General features: G+C 42.9%; 2 protein-coding genes and 1 long non-coding RNA gene across 3 annotated transcripts; all 3 read right to left on the reverse strand.

The window, feature by feature from the left end:
- Positions 1-12806: 12806 nt before the first annotated feature.
- Positions 12807-13970, reverse strand: LOC109939397 (uncharacterized). Its single transcript, XM_020544747.1, has 4 exons — positions 13966-13970; positions 13725-13881; positions 13317-13646; positions 12807-13017 (listed from the first exon to the last, which is right to left on the reverse strand). Exons 1-4 carry the CDS (start codon positions 13968-13970, stop codon positions 12817-12819), a joined length of 693 nt encoding a protein of 230 aa, XP_020400336.1. The 3' UTR covers positions 12807-12816.
- Positions 13971-13994: 24 nt separating this feature from the next.
- Positions 13995-14381, reverse strand: LOC109942249 (uncharacterized). Its single transcript, XR_002264940.3, has 3 exons — positions 14339-14381; positions 14183-14241; positions 13995-14097 (listed from the first exon to the last, which is right to left on the reverse strand). It is a non-coding gene; the product is annotated as an uncharacterized lncRNA (long non-coding RNA).
- A 143-nt stretch (positions 14382-14524) lies between these two features.
- On the reverse strand, positions 14525-15992 carry LOC109942634 (uncharacterized). The gene is made up of 8 exons (XM_020544748.1): positions 15912-15992; positions 15634-15819; positions 15486-15551; positions 15256-15351; positions 15038-15124; positions 14793-14909; positions 14610-14705; positions 14525-14533 (listed from the first exon to the last, which is right to left on the reverse strand). The coding sequence occupies exons 1-8, from the start codon at positions 15990-15992 to the stop codon at positions 14525-14527; spliced, it is 738 nt and encodes a 245-aa protein (XP_020400337.1).
- Between the last annotated feature and the right edge of the window lie 1154 nt (positions 15993-17146).

A 17146-nucleotide genomic window follows, 5' to 3' on the forward strand; every position in this document is an offset into this window, starting at 1 on the left:
CTTGATGCGCCTTGTCTTCTTCTTCCTCCCATCTTTTCTTTTGTGGCCCGAGCCCGAGTCGTTGGACTTGTCATCCCTTGGCTCGTTGACGAAGGACTCCTTCTCCTTGTCGTTGATCACGATTCCCTTCCCTTTAGGATCCATCTCTTCGGGCGGTTAGTCCCTTTGTGAAGAGAACGGCTCTGATACCAATTGAGAGCACCTAGAAGGGGGGTGAATATGTGATCCTGTAAAACTTAAACTTATAGTCACAAAAACTTGTTAAGTGTTAGCGCAATAATCGCCAAGTGGCTAGAGAGAAGATCTTGCACAATACGATAACCACAAAGAGTTCAACATAGAGAGGACACAGTGGTTTATCCCGTGGTTCGGCCAAGTACAAAACTTGCCTACTCCACGTTGTGGCGTCCCAACGGACGAGAGTTGCACTCAACTCCTCTCAAGTGATCCAATGATCAACTTGAATACCACAGTGTTATGCTTTTCTTTTCTTATCCCGTTCGCGAGGAATCTCCACAACTTGGAGCCTCTCGCCCTTACACTTTTGATGTTCACAAAGAATCACGGAGTAAGGAAGGGAAGCAACACACACAAATCCACAGCAAAATGCGCACACACACGGCCAAGAATCGAGCTCAAAAGACTATCTCAAAGTTCTCACTAGAACGGAGCTCGAATCACTGAGAATGACAAACGAATGCGCAAAGACTGAGTGTGGATGATCAAGAATGCTCTAAGGTTGCTTAGTGTCCTCCTCCATGCGCCTAGGGGTCCCTTTTATAGTCCCAAGGCAGCAAGGAGCCGTTGAGAGCAAATCTGGAAGGCCAATCTTGCCTCCTGTCATCGGGTGCACCGGACAGTCCGGTGCACACCGGACACTGTCCGGTGCCCGATTTCCTTCCTGAAATGGCGCAGCCGACCGTTGCTGATCTGGGAGCCGTTGGCGCACCGGACATGTCCGGTGCACACCGGACAGTCCGGTGCCCCCTTTCGACCGTTGGCCCGGCCACGTGTCGCGCGCAGATTCCGCAGCCGACCGTTGGCCCGGCCGACCGTTGGCTCACCGGACAGTCCGGTGCACACCGGACAGTCCGGTGAATTATAGCCATACGTCGCCGGTAAATTCCCGAGAGCGGCCACTTCGCCCGAGCCAGCCTGGCGCACCGGACACTGTCCGGTGCACCACCGGACAGTCCGGTGTACCAGACAGAGCTGAGTCTTGGCTGTACATAGCCAAGCCTTTTTTTCACCTCTTTTCTTTTCTTCTTCTTTCTGTTTCTAACACTTAGACAAGTATATTAGTGCACAAAACCAATGTACTAAGGCTTAGAAACATACCTTTACTCTTGATTTGCACTTTGTTCATCCATGGGCATAGATTCACATTTAAGCACTTGTGTTGGCACTCAATCACCAAAATACTTAGAAATGGCCCAAGGGCACATTTCCCTTTCAACCATAGCGTTCGTCTCGTCGAGGGCTTCGTCGTGGTGCTTTCGATTCGTTATCCGACCTTCGATTCAACATCAATCGATAATTTTCTTCTTGAATCTCGCGAGGTCTTCTTCGGTGAGCAACCACCATGATTTTGGTTCCTTGTTCTTCATTTTCTTCACTGTTTTGTGGCAGCCCCTCCTCGACCGACCCCTCCCCTGCGCCACCCGCCCCCTTTATCTCCCCTCTCCACGTGCCCTCTCTCTCCCCTCTCCTCGCGCCCTCCACCTGTGTGCGGCCGGCCGACCTCTCGGCCATGGCCGGCGCGGCCCCCTGCTCTCCCTCCCCACTTTGTGTGTGTAGCCCCTAGGACACGGTGCCCACCCCCTGCCCCCCCCCCGCCGGCGAACAACCCCCTCTCCTGTGCCATGCGTGGAAGAGAGATGTAGGGAGGCAGAAGAAGGCATTTTTTGCAAAAAAAAAGACCTTGGAGTTACATCTAAGTGCGCATAGATGTCTGATTTATTAGAATATTCGATATCTTTTGCGTTATAAATGCGATTCACTTTGCTCAAGTCGCATTAGAATCGTATTAAAGTTGTCTACATGTTAAAAATATTATTTCATAATGTCACTTGTTTTAAATAATTTCTTAAATGTTTGTTTGGCTAACGATTATTAAATTAGGGTTCCAGTTAAATCTAATCTATAGTTTTCAACTTGCGCTTTTATAAATAAATATCAACATGGTTAATATTAACTTAAATACTCTTTCATTAATAATTGGTTAGTGTAAACATGCCATATTTTTAGTAGTTCTCAGGTGTCACGTTTGTTCGTGCGTCGTCCGCGCGTGCTGTCGTGCTGTTCCGCGCGTCGTGCGTACCGTTTTCACACGTCGCGCGCCTTGTCTTGCGTCGTGAATTCATCTCGCTTAGAATCGCTCATATTAATTATACTACTTATTTAACCGAGAGCTGTTAGTGTAGCAGATTAATTAAAACTAGGTAATAGCTCTAATTTACATTTGATAAATGTCGATTAATACAAGTACGTCGAATTAAATGTACTAGTTCATATTTGTATAACATAACACGATAACTTCTCAATCGTACCTTCGATCTCGGCGTATCTTTTTCTCGTGTGACCGTAGAAGCGTGCTCTATTTCATATCGCACATTTTATATTGTTTTTCCTTATGTGGTGTATTGTTCATTTCTATTTCAAGAATGTTGAATGTATGTTTGCACTCGCCTAGATAATGTTTCGTTCGTGGAGCCTGAGGAAGTTACAGGAGAATCCCCCTGAACATCAGTTGTTCGGTGAAGGCAAGTGTCCTCTGAGGCTCTGACCTATGATGTTCTATTTACATTATAATTCACTTTCGCACAAACCATGAGTAATCTAAGGATTGACTAGCTTTCTATTTATCCTATCCTTGATTACCATTTTGGGTTAGGCTATTACGATGAACTACATGTGAGTGCTTTACCCTAATCAACGAACATGATGAGAATTACTTTATAATACGTTGATTTTATTCTGGATATGATGAACTTGTGGCACTGTAGGGGTCCGAGTACCTCTCCGTAAGGACCTATTCGTTGAGAGACCACCCAGAAAAATAGTACAACCATAAGGGTGGTATGGGACACCCTTAGCTAATTAATTGGAGGAATTTGAGGGTGTAGTTTGCTTCGCCGTTGTGCCGTTAATGGGGGCTGGGCATAGTGCTTGCTCTGCTAAAGGTGGGGTGTCGAGGTTCATTCGATTTGGTTTTGTTAATCACCCCCTTAGGGAGGAGTACTGTGTTTGTATGACTGTCGAAATCTAACGGGCGGCTATACACCAGGAGAATCTTTGTAAATGCTACATAGTGAAACATTGCCAACTCACCTTGGAAGTGTTTGAGGGTTTGATCGACCCGAGGCAAAAAAGGATCACGACTCGTGGGCAAAGTGTGTGAGTCTATAGAGGGTTAGAAACTGGTATATCAGTCATGCTCACGATTAAGAGCAGCCTTGGGATTCTCTTTGATTAGAGATACTCTGGATACATTTATGTTGATGGTTTAATGATGATGACTATACTTATGATTTCTGGTACTTTTCTCACTGAGGAGGTGCTTTTAGGATATCAACTTGGGTTCTATGATAAAACTCAGCTTCTACTAATGATAAATACCCGACGAACTAAAAGCACTACTTTGAGCTTAACCCCACATACAGCTAGTCGACTTCGGCCAAACGAGGCATTTGCTGAGTATATTTATGTGTGCTCACCCTTGCTTAAATACCAAACACCAGATTGTCCACATTGCAACCACTGCCCAGGAGAAGACGAAGGCTATGCAGAGGACTTATAGGAGTTTCAGGACTTTGAGTAGTTCTAGGCAAGATTAGCGGCAAACCCCTAGTCAGCTGCATGTGAAGGTCTTATCTTTATTGTGTTTCGTTTAGCACTTTGATTTCTGTTTAAGTTAATGACTGTAGGATCTAGGACACCGGCTAGAGGGGGGGTGAATAGACGGTTTTGACTAAAATAAAAAACACTAGGGAAATTTAATCAATATAACGAGAGGTATAAATTCTCTAGTGATAACAAGTAAACAATCTATGAGAATCAACTAGTGAGATTGAAAACTTGAAGAACAATGTGCAAAATAGTAATCACTTGCACGACAATAAGTAATGCAAGAAAGTAAAGACACCGAATTTTATCCCGTGGTATCGGTGATTTGCCGATCACCCCTAATCCACGTTGAGGTGGACTTCAAGCTCTCACTTGCTCCTCTATCAAGACTGAAAGGGAAATGTGCCCTTGGGCCATTTCTAAGTATTTTGGTGATTGAGTGCCAACACAAGTGCTTAAATGTGAATCTATGCCCATGGATGAACAAAGTGCAAATCAAGAGTAAAGGTATGTTTCTAAGCCTTAGTACATTGGTTTTGTGTACTAATATACTTGTCTAAGTGTTAGAAACAGAAAGAAGAAGAAAAGAAAAGAGGTGAAAAAGGCTTGGCTGTGTACAGCCAAGACTAAGCTCTGTCTGGCACACCGGACTGTCCGGTGGTGCACCGGACAGTGTCCGGTGCGCCAGGCTGGCTCGGGCGAAATGGCCGCTCTCGGGAATTCACCGACGACGTACGGCTAAAATTCACCGGACTGTCCGGTGAGCCAACGGTCAGCCGGGCCAACGGTCGGGCGCGCAATCTGCGCGAGACACGTGGCTGAGCCAACGGCTAGAAGATGGCACCGGACTGTCCGGTGTGCACCGGACATGTTCGGTGCGCCAACGGCTCCCAGATCAGCAACGGTCGGCTGCGCCATTTTAGGAAGGAAATCGGGCACCGGACTGTCCGGTGTGCACCGGACTGTCCGGTGCACCCGACGACAGAAGGCAAGATTGGCCTTCCAGATTTGCGCTCAACGGCTCCTAGCTGCCTTGGGACTATAAAAGGGACCCCTAGGCGCATGGAGGAGAAAAACCAAGCAACCTTAGAGCATTCTTGATCATCCACACTCAGTATTTGCGCATTCGTTTGTCATTCTCAGTGATTCGAGCTCCGTTCTAGTGAGAACTTTGAGATAGTCTTTTGAGCTCGATTCTTGGCCGTGTGTGTGCGCATTTTGCTGTGGATTTGTGTGTGTTGCTTCCCTCCCTTACTCCGTGCTTCTTTGTGAACTTTAAGTGTAAGGGCGAGAGACTCCAATTTGTGGAGATTCCTCGCAAGTGGGATAAAGATAAGCAAAGCAAAACACCGTGGTATTCAAGTGGGTCTTTGGACCGCTTGAGAGGGGTTGATTGCAACCCTCGTCCGTTGGGACGCCACAACGTGGAGTAGGCAAGCGTTGGTCTTGGCCAAACCACGGGATAACCACCGTGTCATCTCTGTGATTGATCTTTGTTGGTTATTGTATTTTGTTGAGGATTCCTATCTAGCCACTTGGCAATTATTGTGCTAACGATTCACCAAGTTTTGTGGCTTAAGTTTTCAAGTTTCACAGGATCACCTATTCACCCCCCCTCTAGGTGCTCTCAATTGGTATCAGAGCCGTTCTCTTCACAAAGGGACTAACCGCCCGAAGAGATGGATCCTAAAGGGAAGGGAATCGTGATCAACGACAAGGAGAAGGAGTCCTTCGTCAACGAGCCAAGGGATGACAAGTCCAACGACTCGGGCTCGGGCCACAGACGCAAAGATGGGAAGAAGAAGAAGACAAGACGCATCAAGGAGATCGTCTACTACGACAGCGATGAGTCTACTTCCTCCCAAAAGGACGACGACCACAATGAATACGAGAGAAAGAAACCGGTCAATTCGAACTTTTCTTTTGATTACTCTCGTATTCCTCAAAGTACTAATGCTCATTTATTATCTATTCCACTTGGTAAACCTCCTCATTTTGATGGAGAGGACTACGGATTTTGGAGTCACAAAATGCGTAGTCACTTGTTCTCTCTCCATCCTAGCATATGGGAGATTGTAGAAAGTGGAATGCACTTTGATAGTACGGATAGTCCCATGTTTATTAATGAACAGATTCATAAAAATGCACAAGCTACTACTGTGTTGCTAGCCTCTTTGTGCAGGGACGAGTACCATAAGGTGAGCGGCTTGGACAATGCCAAGCAGATCTGGGACACCCTCAAGATCTCTCATGAGGGGAATGATGTCACCTTGCTCACCAAAATGGAGTTGGTGGAAGGCGAGCTTGGACGGTTCACGATGATAAGGGGCGAGGAGCCGACACAAACATACAATCGGCTCAAGACCCTCATCAACAAAATAAGGAGCTACGGGAGCACGCGATGGACGGACCACGACGTTGTCCGCCTAATGCTAAGGTCATTTACCATTCTTGATCCTCATTTGGTAAACAATATACGTGAAAATCCCAGGTACACCAAGATGTCGCCCGAAGAAGTTCTTGGGAAATTCGTTAGCGGGCGAATGATGATCAAGGAAGCGAGGTACGTAGACGACGCCTTGAATGGTCCGATCAACGAGCCGCAACCTCTTGCTCTCAAGGCAACACGAAGCAAGGAGGCGCTACCTAGCAAGGTGGCACAGATTGAGGTGGCCGGACTTAATGATGAAGAGATGGCTCTCATCATCAAAAGATTCAAGACGGTGCTTAAAGGTCGCAAGGGACAGCCAAGCAAGACCAAAGCCAAGGGGAAGCGCTCATGCTTCAAATGCGGTAAGCTTGGTCATTTTATTGCTAACTGTCCCGACAATGATAGTGATCAGGATCAAGGGAACAAGAGGGAGAAAAAGAAGAACTATAAGAAGGCAAAGGGCGAGGCTCATCTTGGCAAGGAGTGGGATTCAAACTGCTCTTCGTCCGACTCCGACAATGAAGGACTCGCCGCCACCGCCTTCAACAAGTCATCCCTCTTCCCCAACGAGCGACACACTTGCCTCATGGCAAGGGAGAAGAAAGTAAGCACTCATAATACTAGTACTTATGCTTCTTCAAGTGAGGATGAGTCTAGTGATGATGATGAGATAGATTACTCATGCTTATTCAAGGGATTAGATAGAACCAAGGTAGACAAAATTAATGAATTGATTGATGCCTTGAATGATAGGAATATACTTTTAGAAAAACAAGAGGATTTGTTGTATGAAGAACATGATAAATTTGTAGAAGCTCAAAATTCTCTTGCTCTAGAAATTAAAAGGAATGAAATGCTCTCTAGTGAATTATCTACTTGTCATGAATCCATCTCTAAATTAAAAAGTGTTAATGATGATTTGAATGCTAAGTTAGAAATAGCTAGTAAATCAACATCTTGTGTAGAAATTGTTGAAACTTGTAATAGGTGTAAAGATTTTGACATTGATGCTTGTAGTGAACACCTAGTTTCAATTTCCAAACTTAATGATGAATTGGCTAGTCTTAATGCTCAACTTAAGACTAGCAAGAGTAATTTTGATAAGCTAAAATTTGCAAGGGATGCCTACACAATTGGTAGACACCCCTCAATCAAGGATGGACTTGGCTACAAGAGAGAAGCCAAGGACTTGATAAGCCATAAAGCTCCTATCTCCGCCAAGGAGAAAGGGAAGGCTCCTATGGCTAGTAGTGCTAAAAAGAACCATGCTTTTATGTACCATGATAGGAGACAAACTAGAAATGCTTATAGGAGTTATAATGCTTATGATGATTTTGATTCTCATGCCATGTTTGCGTCTAGTTCTTCCTATATGCATGGTAGAAATATGTCTAGGAGAAGTGCTATTCATCATGTGCCTAGAAAGAATATTATTCATGCTCCTAGGAAAGTAATGAATGAACCTTCTACAATTTATCGTGCTTTAAATGCTTCCTTTGCTATTTGTAGAAAGGATAGGAAAATAGTTGCTAGAAAATTAGGGGCAAGATGCAAGAGAGACAAAACTTGCATTTGGGTCCCTAAGGATATTTGTGCTAACCTTGCAGGACCCAACATGAGTTGGGTACCTAAGACCCAAGCATAAATTTGCCTTGCAGGTTTATGCATCCGGGGGTTCAAGCTGGATTATTGACAGCGGATGCACAAACCATATGACGGGGGAGAAGAAGATGTTCACCTCCTACGTCAAGAATAAAGATTCCCAAGATTCAATAATATTCGGTGATGGGAATCAAGGCAAGGTAAAAGGGTTAGGTAAAATTGCAATCTCAAATGAGCACTCTATCTCTAATGTGTTTTTAGTAGAGTCTCTTGGATATAATTTGCTATCTGTTAGTCAATTATGCAATATGGGATATAACTGTTTGTTTACAAATGTAGATGTGTCTGTCTTTAGAAGATGTGATGGTTCACTAGCTTTTAAGGGTATTCTAGACGGCAAGCTTTACTTAGTTGATTTTGCAAAAGAAGAGGCCGGTCTAGATGCATGCTTAATGGCTAAGACTTGCATGGGCTGGCTGTGGCATCGCCGCTTAGCACATGTGGGGATGAAGAACCTCCACAAGCTTCTTAAGGGAGAACACGTGATAGGTCTAACCAATGTTCATTTCGAAAAAGATAGACCTTGTGCAGCTTGTCAAGCAGGGAAACAGGTGGGAGGCTCTCATCACACCAAAAATGTGATGACAACATCAAGACCCCTGGAGCTGCTACATATGGACCTCTTCGGACCCGTCGCCTATCTGAGCATAGGAGGAAGTAAGTATGGTCTAGTTATCGTTGATGACTTTTCCCGCTTCACTTGGGTGTTCTTTTTGCAGGATAAGTCTGAAACCCAAGGGACCCTCAAGCGCTTCCTCAGGAGAGCTCAAAATGAGTTTGAGCTCAAGGTGAAGAAGATAAGGAGCGACAACGGGTCCGAGTTCAAGAACCTTCAAGTGGAGGAGTTCCTTGAGGAGGAAGGGATCAAGCACGAGTTCTCCGCTCCCTACACACCACAGCAAAATGGTGTGGTAGAGAGGAAGAACAGGACGCTAATCGATATGGCGAGGACGATGCTTGGAGAATTCAAGACCCCCGAGTGTTTCTGGTCGGAAGCCGTGAACACGGCTTGCCACGCCATCAACAGGGTCTACCTTCATCGCCTCCTCAAGAAGACTTCGTATGAGCTACTAACCGGTAACAAACCCAATGTATCTTACTTTCTTGTATTTGGGAGCAAGTGCTACATTCTAGTAAAGAAGGGTAGAAATTCTAAGTTTGCTCCCAAAGCTGTAGAAGGGTTTTTGTTAGGTTATGACTCAAATACAAAGGCGTATAGAGTCTTCAACAAATCATCGGGTTTGGTTGAAGTCTCTAGCGACGTTGTATTTGATGAGACTAATGGCTCTCCAAGAGAGTAAGCTGTTGATCTTGATGATGTAGATGAAGAAGACGTTCCAACGGCCGCTATGCGCACCATGGCGATTGGTGATGTGCGACCACAGGAACAATTGGAGCAAGATCAACCTTCTTCCTCAACAATGATGCATCCCCCAACTCAAAACGATGAACAGGTTCATCAAGAGGAGTGTGATCAAGGGGGAGCACAAGATGATCATGTGATGGAGGAAGAAGCACAACCGGCACCTCCAACCCAAGTTCGAGCGATGATTCAAAGGGATCATCCCATCGACCAAATTCTGGGTGACATTAGCAAGGGAGTAACTACTCGATCTCGATTAGTTAATTTTTGTGAGCATTACTCCTTTGTCTCTTCTATTGAGCCTTTCAGGGTAGAGGAGGCCTTGCTAGATCCGGACTGGGTATTGGCCATGCAGGAGGAGCTCAACAACTTCAAGAGAAATGAAGTTTGGACGCTGGTGCCTCGTCCCAAGCAAAATGTTGTGGGAACCAAGTGGGTGTTCCGCAACAAACAAGACGAGCACGGGGTGGTGACAAGGAACAAGGCTAGACTTGTGGCAAAAGGTTATGCCTAAGTCGCAGGTTTGGACTTTGAGGAGACTTTTGCTCCTGTGGCTAGGCTAGAATCAATTCGTATCTTGCTAGCATATGCCGCTCACCATTCCTTCAGGTTGTTCCAAATGGATGTGAAGAGCGCTTTCCTCAACGGGCCGATCAAGGAGGAAGTGTATGTGGAGCAACCCCCTGGCTTCGAGGATGAACGGTACCCCGACCACGTGTGTAAGCTCTCTAAGGCGCTCTATGGACTTAAGCAAGCCCCAAGAGCATGGTATGAATGCCTTAGAGACTTTCTAATTGTTAATGCTTTCAAGGTTGGGAAAGCCGATCCAACTCTTTTTACTAAGACATGTGATGGTGATTTGTTTGTGTGCCAAATTTATGTCGATGACATAATATTTGGTTCTACTAACCAAAAGTCTTGTGAAGAGTTTAGCAGGGTGATGACGCAGAAATTCGAGATGTCGATGATGGGCGAGTTGAACTACTTCCTTGGGTTCCAAGTGAAGCAACTCAAGGACGGCACCTTCATCTCCCAAACGAAGTACACACAAGATCTGCTAAAGCGGTTTGGGATGAAGGACGCCAAGCCCGCAAAGACTCCGATGGGAACCGACGGACACACCGATCTCAACAAAGGAGGTAAGTCCGTTGATCAAAAAGCATACCGGTCAATGATAGGTTCTTTGCTTTATTTATGTGCTAGTAGACCGGATATTATGCTTAGCGTATGCATGTGTGCTAGATTTCAATCCGATCCTAAGGAATGTCACTTAGTGGCGGTGAAGCGAATTCTTAGATATTTGGTTGCTACGCCTTGCTTCGGGCTCTGGTATCCAAAGGGGTCTACCTTTGACTTGGTTGGATACTCAGACTCCGACTATGCTGGATGTAAGGTCGATAGGAAGAGTACATCAGGGACGTGCCAATTCTTAGGAAGGTCCCTGGTGTCGTGGAACTCTAAGAAACAAACCTCCGTTGCCCTATCCACCGCTGAGGCCGAGTATGTTGCCGCAGGACAGTGTTGCGTGCAGCTACTTTGGATGAGGCAAACCCTCAGGGACTTTGGCTACAATCTGAGCAAAGTCCCACTCCTATGTGATAATGAGAGTGCTATCCGCATGGCGGAAAATCCTGTTGAGCACAGCCGCACAAAGCACATAGACATCCGGCATCACTTTTTGAGAGACCACCAGCAAAAGGGAGATATCGAAGTGTTTCATGTTAGCACCGAGAACCAGCTAGCCGATATCTTTACCAAGCCTCTAGATGAGAAGACCTTTTGCAGGCTGCGTAGTGAGCTAAATGTCTTAGATTCGCGGAACTTGGATTGAAGTGTAGCATACATGTGTTTATGCCTTTGATCATTTTCCTTATGCATTTTGTTGCTTGCTGTGGTGCTCAAGGTGTACAAACACTCCCTGGACCTCACAAGTCCGTTGCAAAGTGATGCACATGTTTAGGGGGAGATGTGTTACAACTTGACCCTTTGAGACTAATCCTATGCTTGAGTTTGATGCTTTAGTCTCAAAGAAGGATTGAAAGGGAAAAGGTGGCACTACAAGAAACTGGTTAAAGAACGTGGGTGAAAAACCGTCGAACTTAATGTAATAGGCCGTCGAACTTACCATAAGAACGTGGGTTTACCGACGAATATAGCCGACGGCGATTTTTGGACGAACTTAAAGAAGTAAGTTCGACGGCCCCCACGTTCTTAAGGTTAAGAACGTGGGTACCGTCGAACTTAAATGTAAGAACGTGGGTACCGTCGAACTTAAGGTTAAGAACGTGGGTTTTTAAGTTCGACGGGGCCGTCGAATATTTTCCCATAAGTTCGATGGCACCCACGTTCTTACAGTTAAGTTCGACGGGGCCACGTGGCCGTCGAACTTATGGGTCCTGCGTGGGTCGGCGAGGGCTACTCATTAAGTTCGACGGTACCCACGTTCTTAACGTTAAGAACGTGGGTACCCACGTTCTTAACCCTTTTCCAAAAAAAATAAAAATACAGAAATGAAAAATTAGACACACATAATATCACATACAATACAGATTTTAAACACATGGATATATGTACATATCACAAATTCACACAAGTCCAAATACATAAGTTCACACAATCCTCATCATATAACGTGCAAACATCATCCAATGATCCTCTTATCTGAAAGTAGAAATAAATTGGTCAAAAGTATTTTTCAAGCAAAAGAACTGACAGAGGAAACCTTGAAATAGAAACCAACCTTTACAAGTATGGAGAGCAAAGAACTATTATTTCCATCTAGAAGTAGAGTATGGTGGCACTGATTGAGCCACTCTTCAACGTTTTTAACCTCATCAACAACTTTATCCATCTCAGGGCAATCAAATGCAACAGACTGCCCATTGTCCTAAAAAGATACAGTTTCAAAAGAATAAGGACTAGCACGTAATCTTCAAAAGGCCAAATCTCACTGTGTCATCTGCTACATTACAAATCTAAAGTAATAGCATGTACCTTGAGACTTTGCAGCATAGCCCACGACTGGCCATCAGACAGCATGAATAAGGTGTTGCATTGCTCTATCCATGAAGAAGGTGTTTCTGGTTGGTTGATTAGGCCTGGTCATACTCATACACGCGTCAGGCACATAGCAGGGCTCCTGATTTATCTCTGTATTCTGTAATATGCCTATTGCCTACTGAGAAATGTGGCAAATTCCTAAGGCTCTCAAACAACTCCCCAGTCCCTAGTGCCCAACTGCCCAGCCGATTAATCGAACTGATCGCCGGTTAATCGTGATTAGTCGGCCGATCGCCCCTCTAACGATCAGAACCGATCAGCCAATCTGAAAACATTGCTGAGATGACTAGCATACAAATTTTGGATAAAATTATCTTACTTATGATTGTTTACAGTATCCTCCAGCTTGGCAGTCATGATAGGACAAGGAACATCAACCTCTTGAGACCGGCAAAAATAATAACTTAAAATGAATTATAGCAAAACCAAGTGCATGGCAAACAGAAAAGGCAGATCACTTCAAAACACTAACCTTGAATTCTGCTAGAATATTTTCAACATCTTCCAATTTGGATTTTGCAGATGTTCCAGAACCAGGAAGCAAAGTAAGTGATTTTCTTAGACAAGACAATGCCCTCATCAACAATGTAACCAAAGAACAATCTGCTAAGGAAGCAGGAAGGTGGACTGCTTCTTCAATTAATCTATCAACATCCTGAAAGATTAAATTTAGCTATTTGCAAACATGGACAATAGTTGCTTTGCTTTGCAGGTTCACAACACATTTATGGCTATTGAAAAAGCAAGCTTCAAAGCAAGAGACAACCTTGTGAAGATACAACAACTTAAGACAACAAATCAAACTTTAAACTCAGTGAGCAAGAATGTGACAACTATTTTCCCAGAAACTTTTTTCTGGAATATGCAGGAAAATTGCGCATCAATAGTATGGAGATAAAAGAAGTCCAAAATAAATTTCCCAGAAACTCATGTGTATATTAAAAAAGTCCTAACCTGCAATAAAGGAATCATACAGCACAGAGACAGTGCATTCAATATCCATCTTAGCATCAACGAAGAATCCTTCAGTTCCCAAAGAACCTTGAACTCAAAACCAAGAGATAATCCAATTTCAATTTTTGTGTTCATTTTACCTTGTAGCTCCTCCAATTTTCTTTGAAGTGTGTCAACTGTAGAGCCAATACTATTCAAATGAAGTAAGGTTCTAAAATTATTGAGTAGACTTAGTGAACTATGTTCCCATTTTTCAATATTGTTGAGAACAGAATTAAGTTCTGAAGTGTCAAGAATGACTTTCAAATTTGCAGGCTGATTGATTAAATCCTGTGATATAATGAAGAACAAAGGGTAAGTATCTCACTACAAACAATTCTTCATATTACTAAGCCAAATTTTGTGAACCTTGATATCATCAACTTTAAGAAAGTCTCCAAATGCAAGTTTATTGCAGCTTGGTCTCAAATAGGCCTGACATTTGTCTATCCACAATTTAGCAATATCAACCTCTGCTTTCATATGCACTTTAGACGGAAGGATAACTCTTATTCCCTCTGAACACCTGCGATTCAAGAATATATTTGGTAGGGTGACATTCAATTCAAAAGCACAAGAACATATCGATTCACTTCATAGCTACAAATACCTCATATGGTCTTCAAACTCATAGAAAGAAGCTGATCGTTCAAGAATAAGTCTAGCCTTCTCTTCCTAGGAAGTGGCCTCTTTGAGCATCCGAGACAGATCATCAAATGGTTGCTCCTCTTCAATATTTAGTCTGGCAGGTAAGAAACTTAAGAGCGACACATAGCTAGATAATCATTCTAAAAATACTTGTAGGATAACAAAAAAAGTAAATTTACATCGAAGCTTCTTTTAAAACTTCTTCAACCACCTCCATTGGCATTACTGTTGCAAGTGCCTATTACATGCATGAATGGATAATCAAAATCATAATCTGTCTAGGCATAAAAACATATGACCACCCTAGACAATGGTGCAGAAACTATCATACACACCTCAGATGCTTGCTTCTTACATAAGGACCTCTTTAGTTCTTTCTCAACAATAGGAAATTCATCAACTGCATAGGATAATAGCTCTTGTGAAAATGATCAAAACAACCAAACATTTAAAATACAACAGTATCCATGGGAGGAAGTATTTAAATAGCATGCCTTTTACTCCTAGTAATTCTGCTTCCTTCAGAATGCCTGTCAACTCCTCAACAACATTGTGATAGTCACTCGTAGCATAAAGTTTTCTGAGTATGTTCTTAGCACGACTCACCCAAGAGCAACAATTTGAGTAACGTTGCTTAAGAATGTTCAGCTCTGGAATGCTTAAGTTGGCACCATCCGCAACAAGGAGAAAACCCTCTAGCTCCTGGAACATTCACAATAGAGGAATAGAACATCTAAAATCATCCCAAAAATACATAATAGAAGAAAGAAAAAAAGGAGGAAAAGCCACCTTGAGATCAGGGAAGTCTTCGAGATATAATTGACAACGGGTTTGCCATGATTCCACATCTTTCCACAGCTTTGAGATAAGATCAATCTCTGGAAGTAGAACTCGAAGTTGTATTATCTAGCCAGGTTTAGTAATTGTCAGACATACCAATTCAGAGTATGAGTTTATGCAGAAACATATGAATGTCAGAGCAGATGAACTTCAAAAATCAAGTTGACAGCAAAAGGTTCCTGAAAAGGACAAACCTCTGATTTTAGTTTATTGAGGACATCTATGTCGATAATGCCCAGTTTATTCTGTTCAAGGCAATCGCTTGCTTTCTTCAACCAGGACTGCAGCCGAAATAAGATGTAAAAAAGTTAAGACACTTGCTATTTTCTTAAAATGAACGTGAGATAAAATGAAGAGTATGCCTCTAATGTAGAAAAATATGAAAGAGATGATCCATTATTACACCATATACCTTTGCAGAAGATAACTCCCAAAACAAAGTCGATGATTCTGTTAGCTTAACTGGGAATTCTGAAACCCTTGAGTATAATGTTTCCAATTTGTCTACCTAAGGTAACATGACAAGAAACATTGTAAAAAAAGCTCCATGAAAGAGTTGGCAGAAGAATATAGGATGCAAGATAACTTTATTCTGTCAACTGCAGAGAAGTGTATGGCTGTAAATTCTAACAAGGGGCTTACTGTTAAGAAAGATGATAGTGCATTGTTTACTTCATTAATCAGCATTTTCGCTTCCTCTGCATACGCCTGCAGTGGGTAGGGGAAATTAAAACATCACAATATATTTTAAGACCAAGTACATGCTACAAATGTACCTAGGGTTGCATACCTGCAATTTTGTAAGACCAGGCTCACAGCACGGGGCACATTTCGTAGCAACTAGTTCTTCTATTTCCACATAATTTACTTTCTCAGAACAGCCATCTTTCAGAAAGTCCGGAATTTTGGAGAGACATTTTCTAACACCCAAGGCCCAGTTCATAGCCTTTGTTAGTCTTATTGTTATGTTCCCGACCTAAGGCATAGACAGTATTACAGTTAATATAAGTCATATAATACTTGAAGACATGTAAACAGGTCACAACATGCTTCGTCAAAGAAACATACAGAATACATGGCATGGTCACCCCAAAGAAATTGTTCAGCTTCTTCCAAAGCAGTGGCATAAGACCTTTCCACAAATGGCATCTGGAGAATATGTTCAGAGTTTGAAACCCAATCTTCTACAAGCTGTCTATATAATATATAGAATATGTTCAGAGTTTGAAACCCAATCTTCTGCAAGCTGTCTATATAATATATAGTGATCTTTGACCTAGAAAAAAACAAATAAAGCATGCCTTAGAGGAAGGTAAGAAGGAAAACACAACAACAAGAACCCAAATGAGCATAAGATTGATCCTTTACGAGGCATAATTTCAAGCCCAAAACATCACATGACCATGCTTTAATGGTAAAAAGAAGCATGGATAATTGGAAGATAAAATTATAAAAATGAGCAAAGCATTCCGTCCATACTTTGGTCAATAGAGAACTAAATGCAAATACTCAAAATATATCTTCTTGACAGAGCATTATTTTATTCAATATCAAACCTTTTTAGACGGCACATAAACATCATTAAGCAAGTGTGGATTCTGCGTAATATTGTCCCCTTGGGGGCTAACCAAAGAGACCTCGCACACTAAATCCCCCAACTCTGCAAGGGTGTGTCGATAAAGTAAGCAATGCTTCTTCGGACTGCATTCACAAAGGTGCTTCCAGTACTGGAAAAAGAAACAAATTCAATTATACTTAAAATACTTGACTTAGATCTAACAAACAGAACATTCGATATGCATAAGATTATGGCTCATTAAACGCTGTTACAGGGGAAAACAGACATACTAAGTTAAGCTGTCCAATATAAAAATAAAAATGAATGAGCACATAAATATGGTGCGGTTAAGAATTGAATAGGCAAAACAATTGCATGACGACCTCCTAATTAATAACTCTGCAAGACAGACACACCTCTAGGCAAACATAAGAAGACAGCCTACAGTTACAGGAGACTGCTGAAAGATACAGATACTGTCGACAAATAATGCATGTAGGATCCTGCACGATAAAAAATTTCACACTGATCAAAAGAAACAAAATGAAGCTACCAAGACAAAGGATGGAAATTTACAGTGCTGTACAGCTACCTCTTCACTTCCGATAAAGTTTGGATTAATCCTTGGCAACATTAGCTAGATTTGACAATCCCATTAATCCAAAGTTCTACTCGACGTCGTGGCACCGGATGACGCACACCTCCACGGCGTACTGGTAGCTGTTGTGGAGCGCGAGGTTGCCAC

This window comes from Zea mays, chromosome 9 (genome assembly GCF_902167145.1).
Source record: "Zea mays cultivar B73 chromosome 9, Zm-B73-REFERENCE-NAM-5.0, whole genome shotgun sequence".
Taxonomy (NCBI): domain Eukaryota; kingdom Viridiplantae; phylum Streptophyta; class Magnoliopsida; order Poales; family Poaceae; genus Zea; species Zea mays.

Coding starts and splice junctions, on each gene's coding strand:
- LOC109939397 (XM_020544747.1), bottom strand. Junction 13,647..13,724: donor TTAAAGTTGATGATATCAAG/GTTCACAAAATT, acceptor ATTATATCACAG/GATTTAATCAATCAGCCTGC. Junction 13,018..13,316: donor GTATGATTCCTTTATTGCAG/GTTAGGACTTTT, acceptor TTAATCTTTCAG/GATGTTGATAGATTAATTGA.
- LOC109942634 (XM_020544748.1), bottom strand. CDS start 15,992: ATGCCATTTGTGGAAAGGTCTTATGCCACTGCTTTGGAAGAAGCTGAA. Junction 15,820..15,911: donor GTGACCATGCCATGTATTCT/GTATGTTTCTTT, acceptor TCTATGCCTTAG/GTCGGGAACATAACAATAAG. Junction 15,125..15,255: donor GGGAGTTATCTTCTGCAAAG/GTATATGGTGTA, acceptor TTTCGGCTGCAG/TCCTGGTTGAAGAAAGCAAG.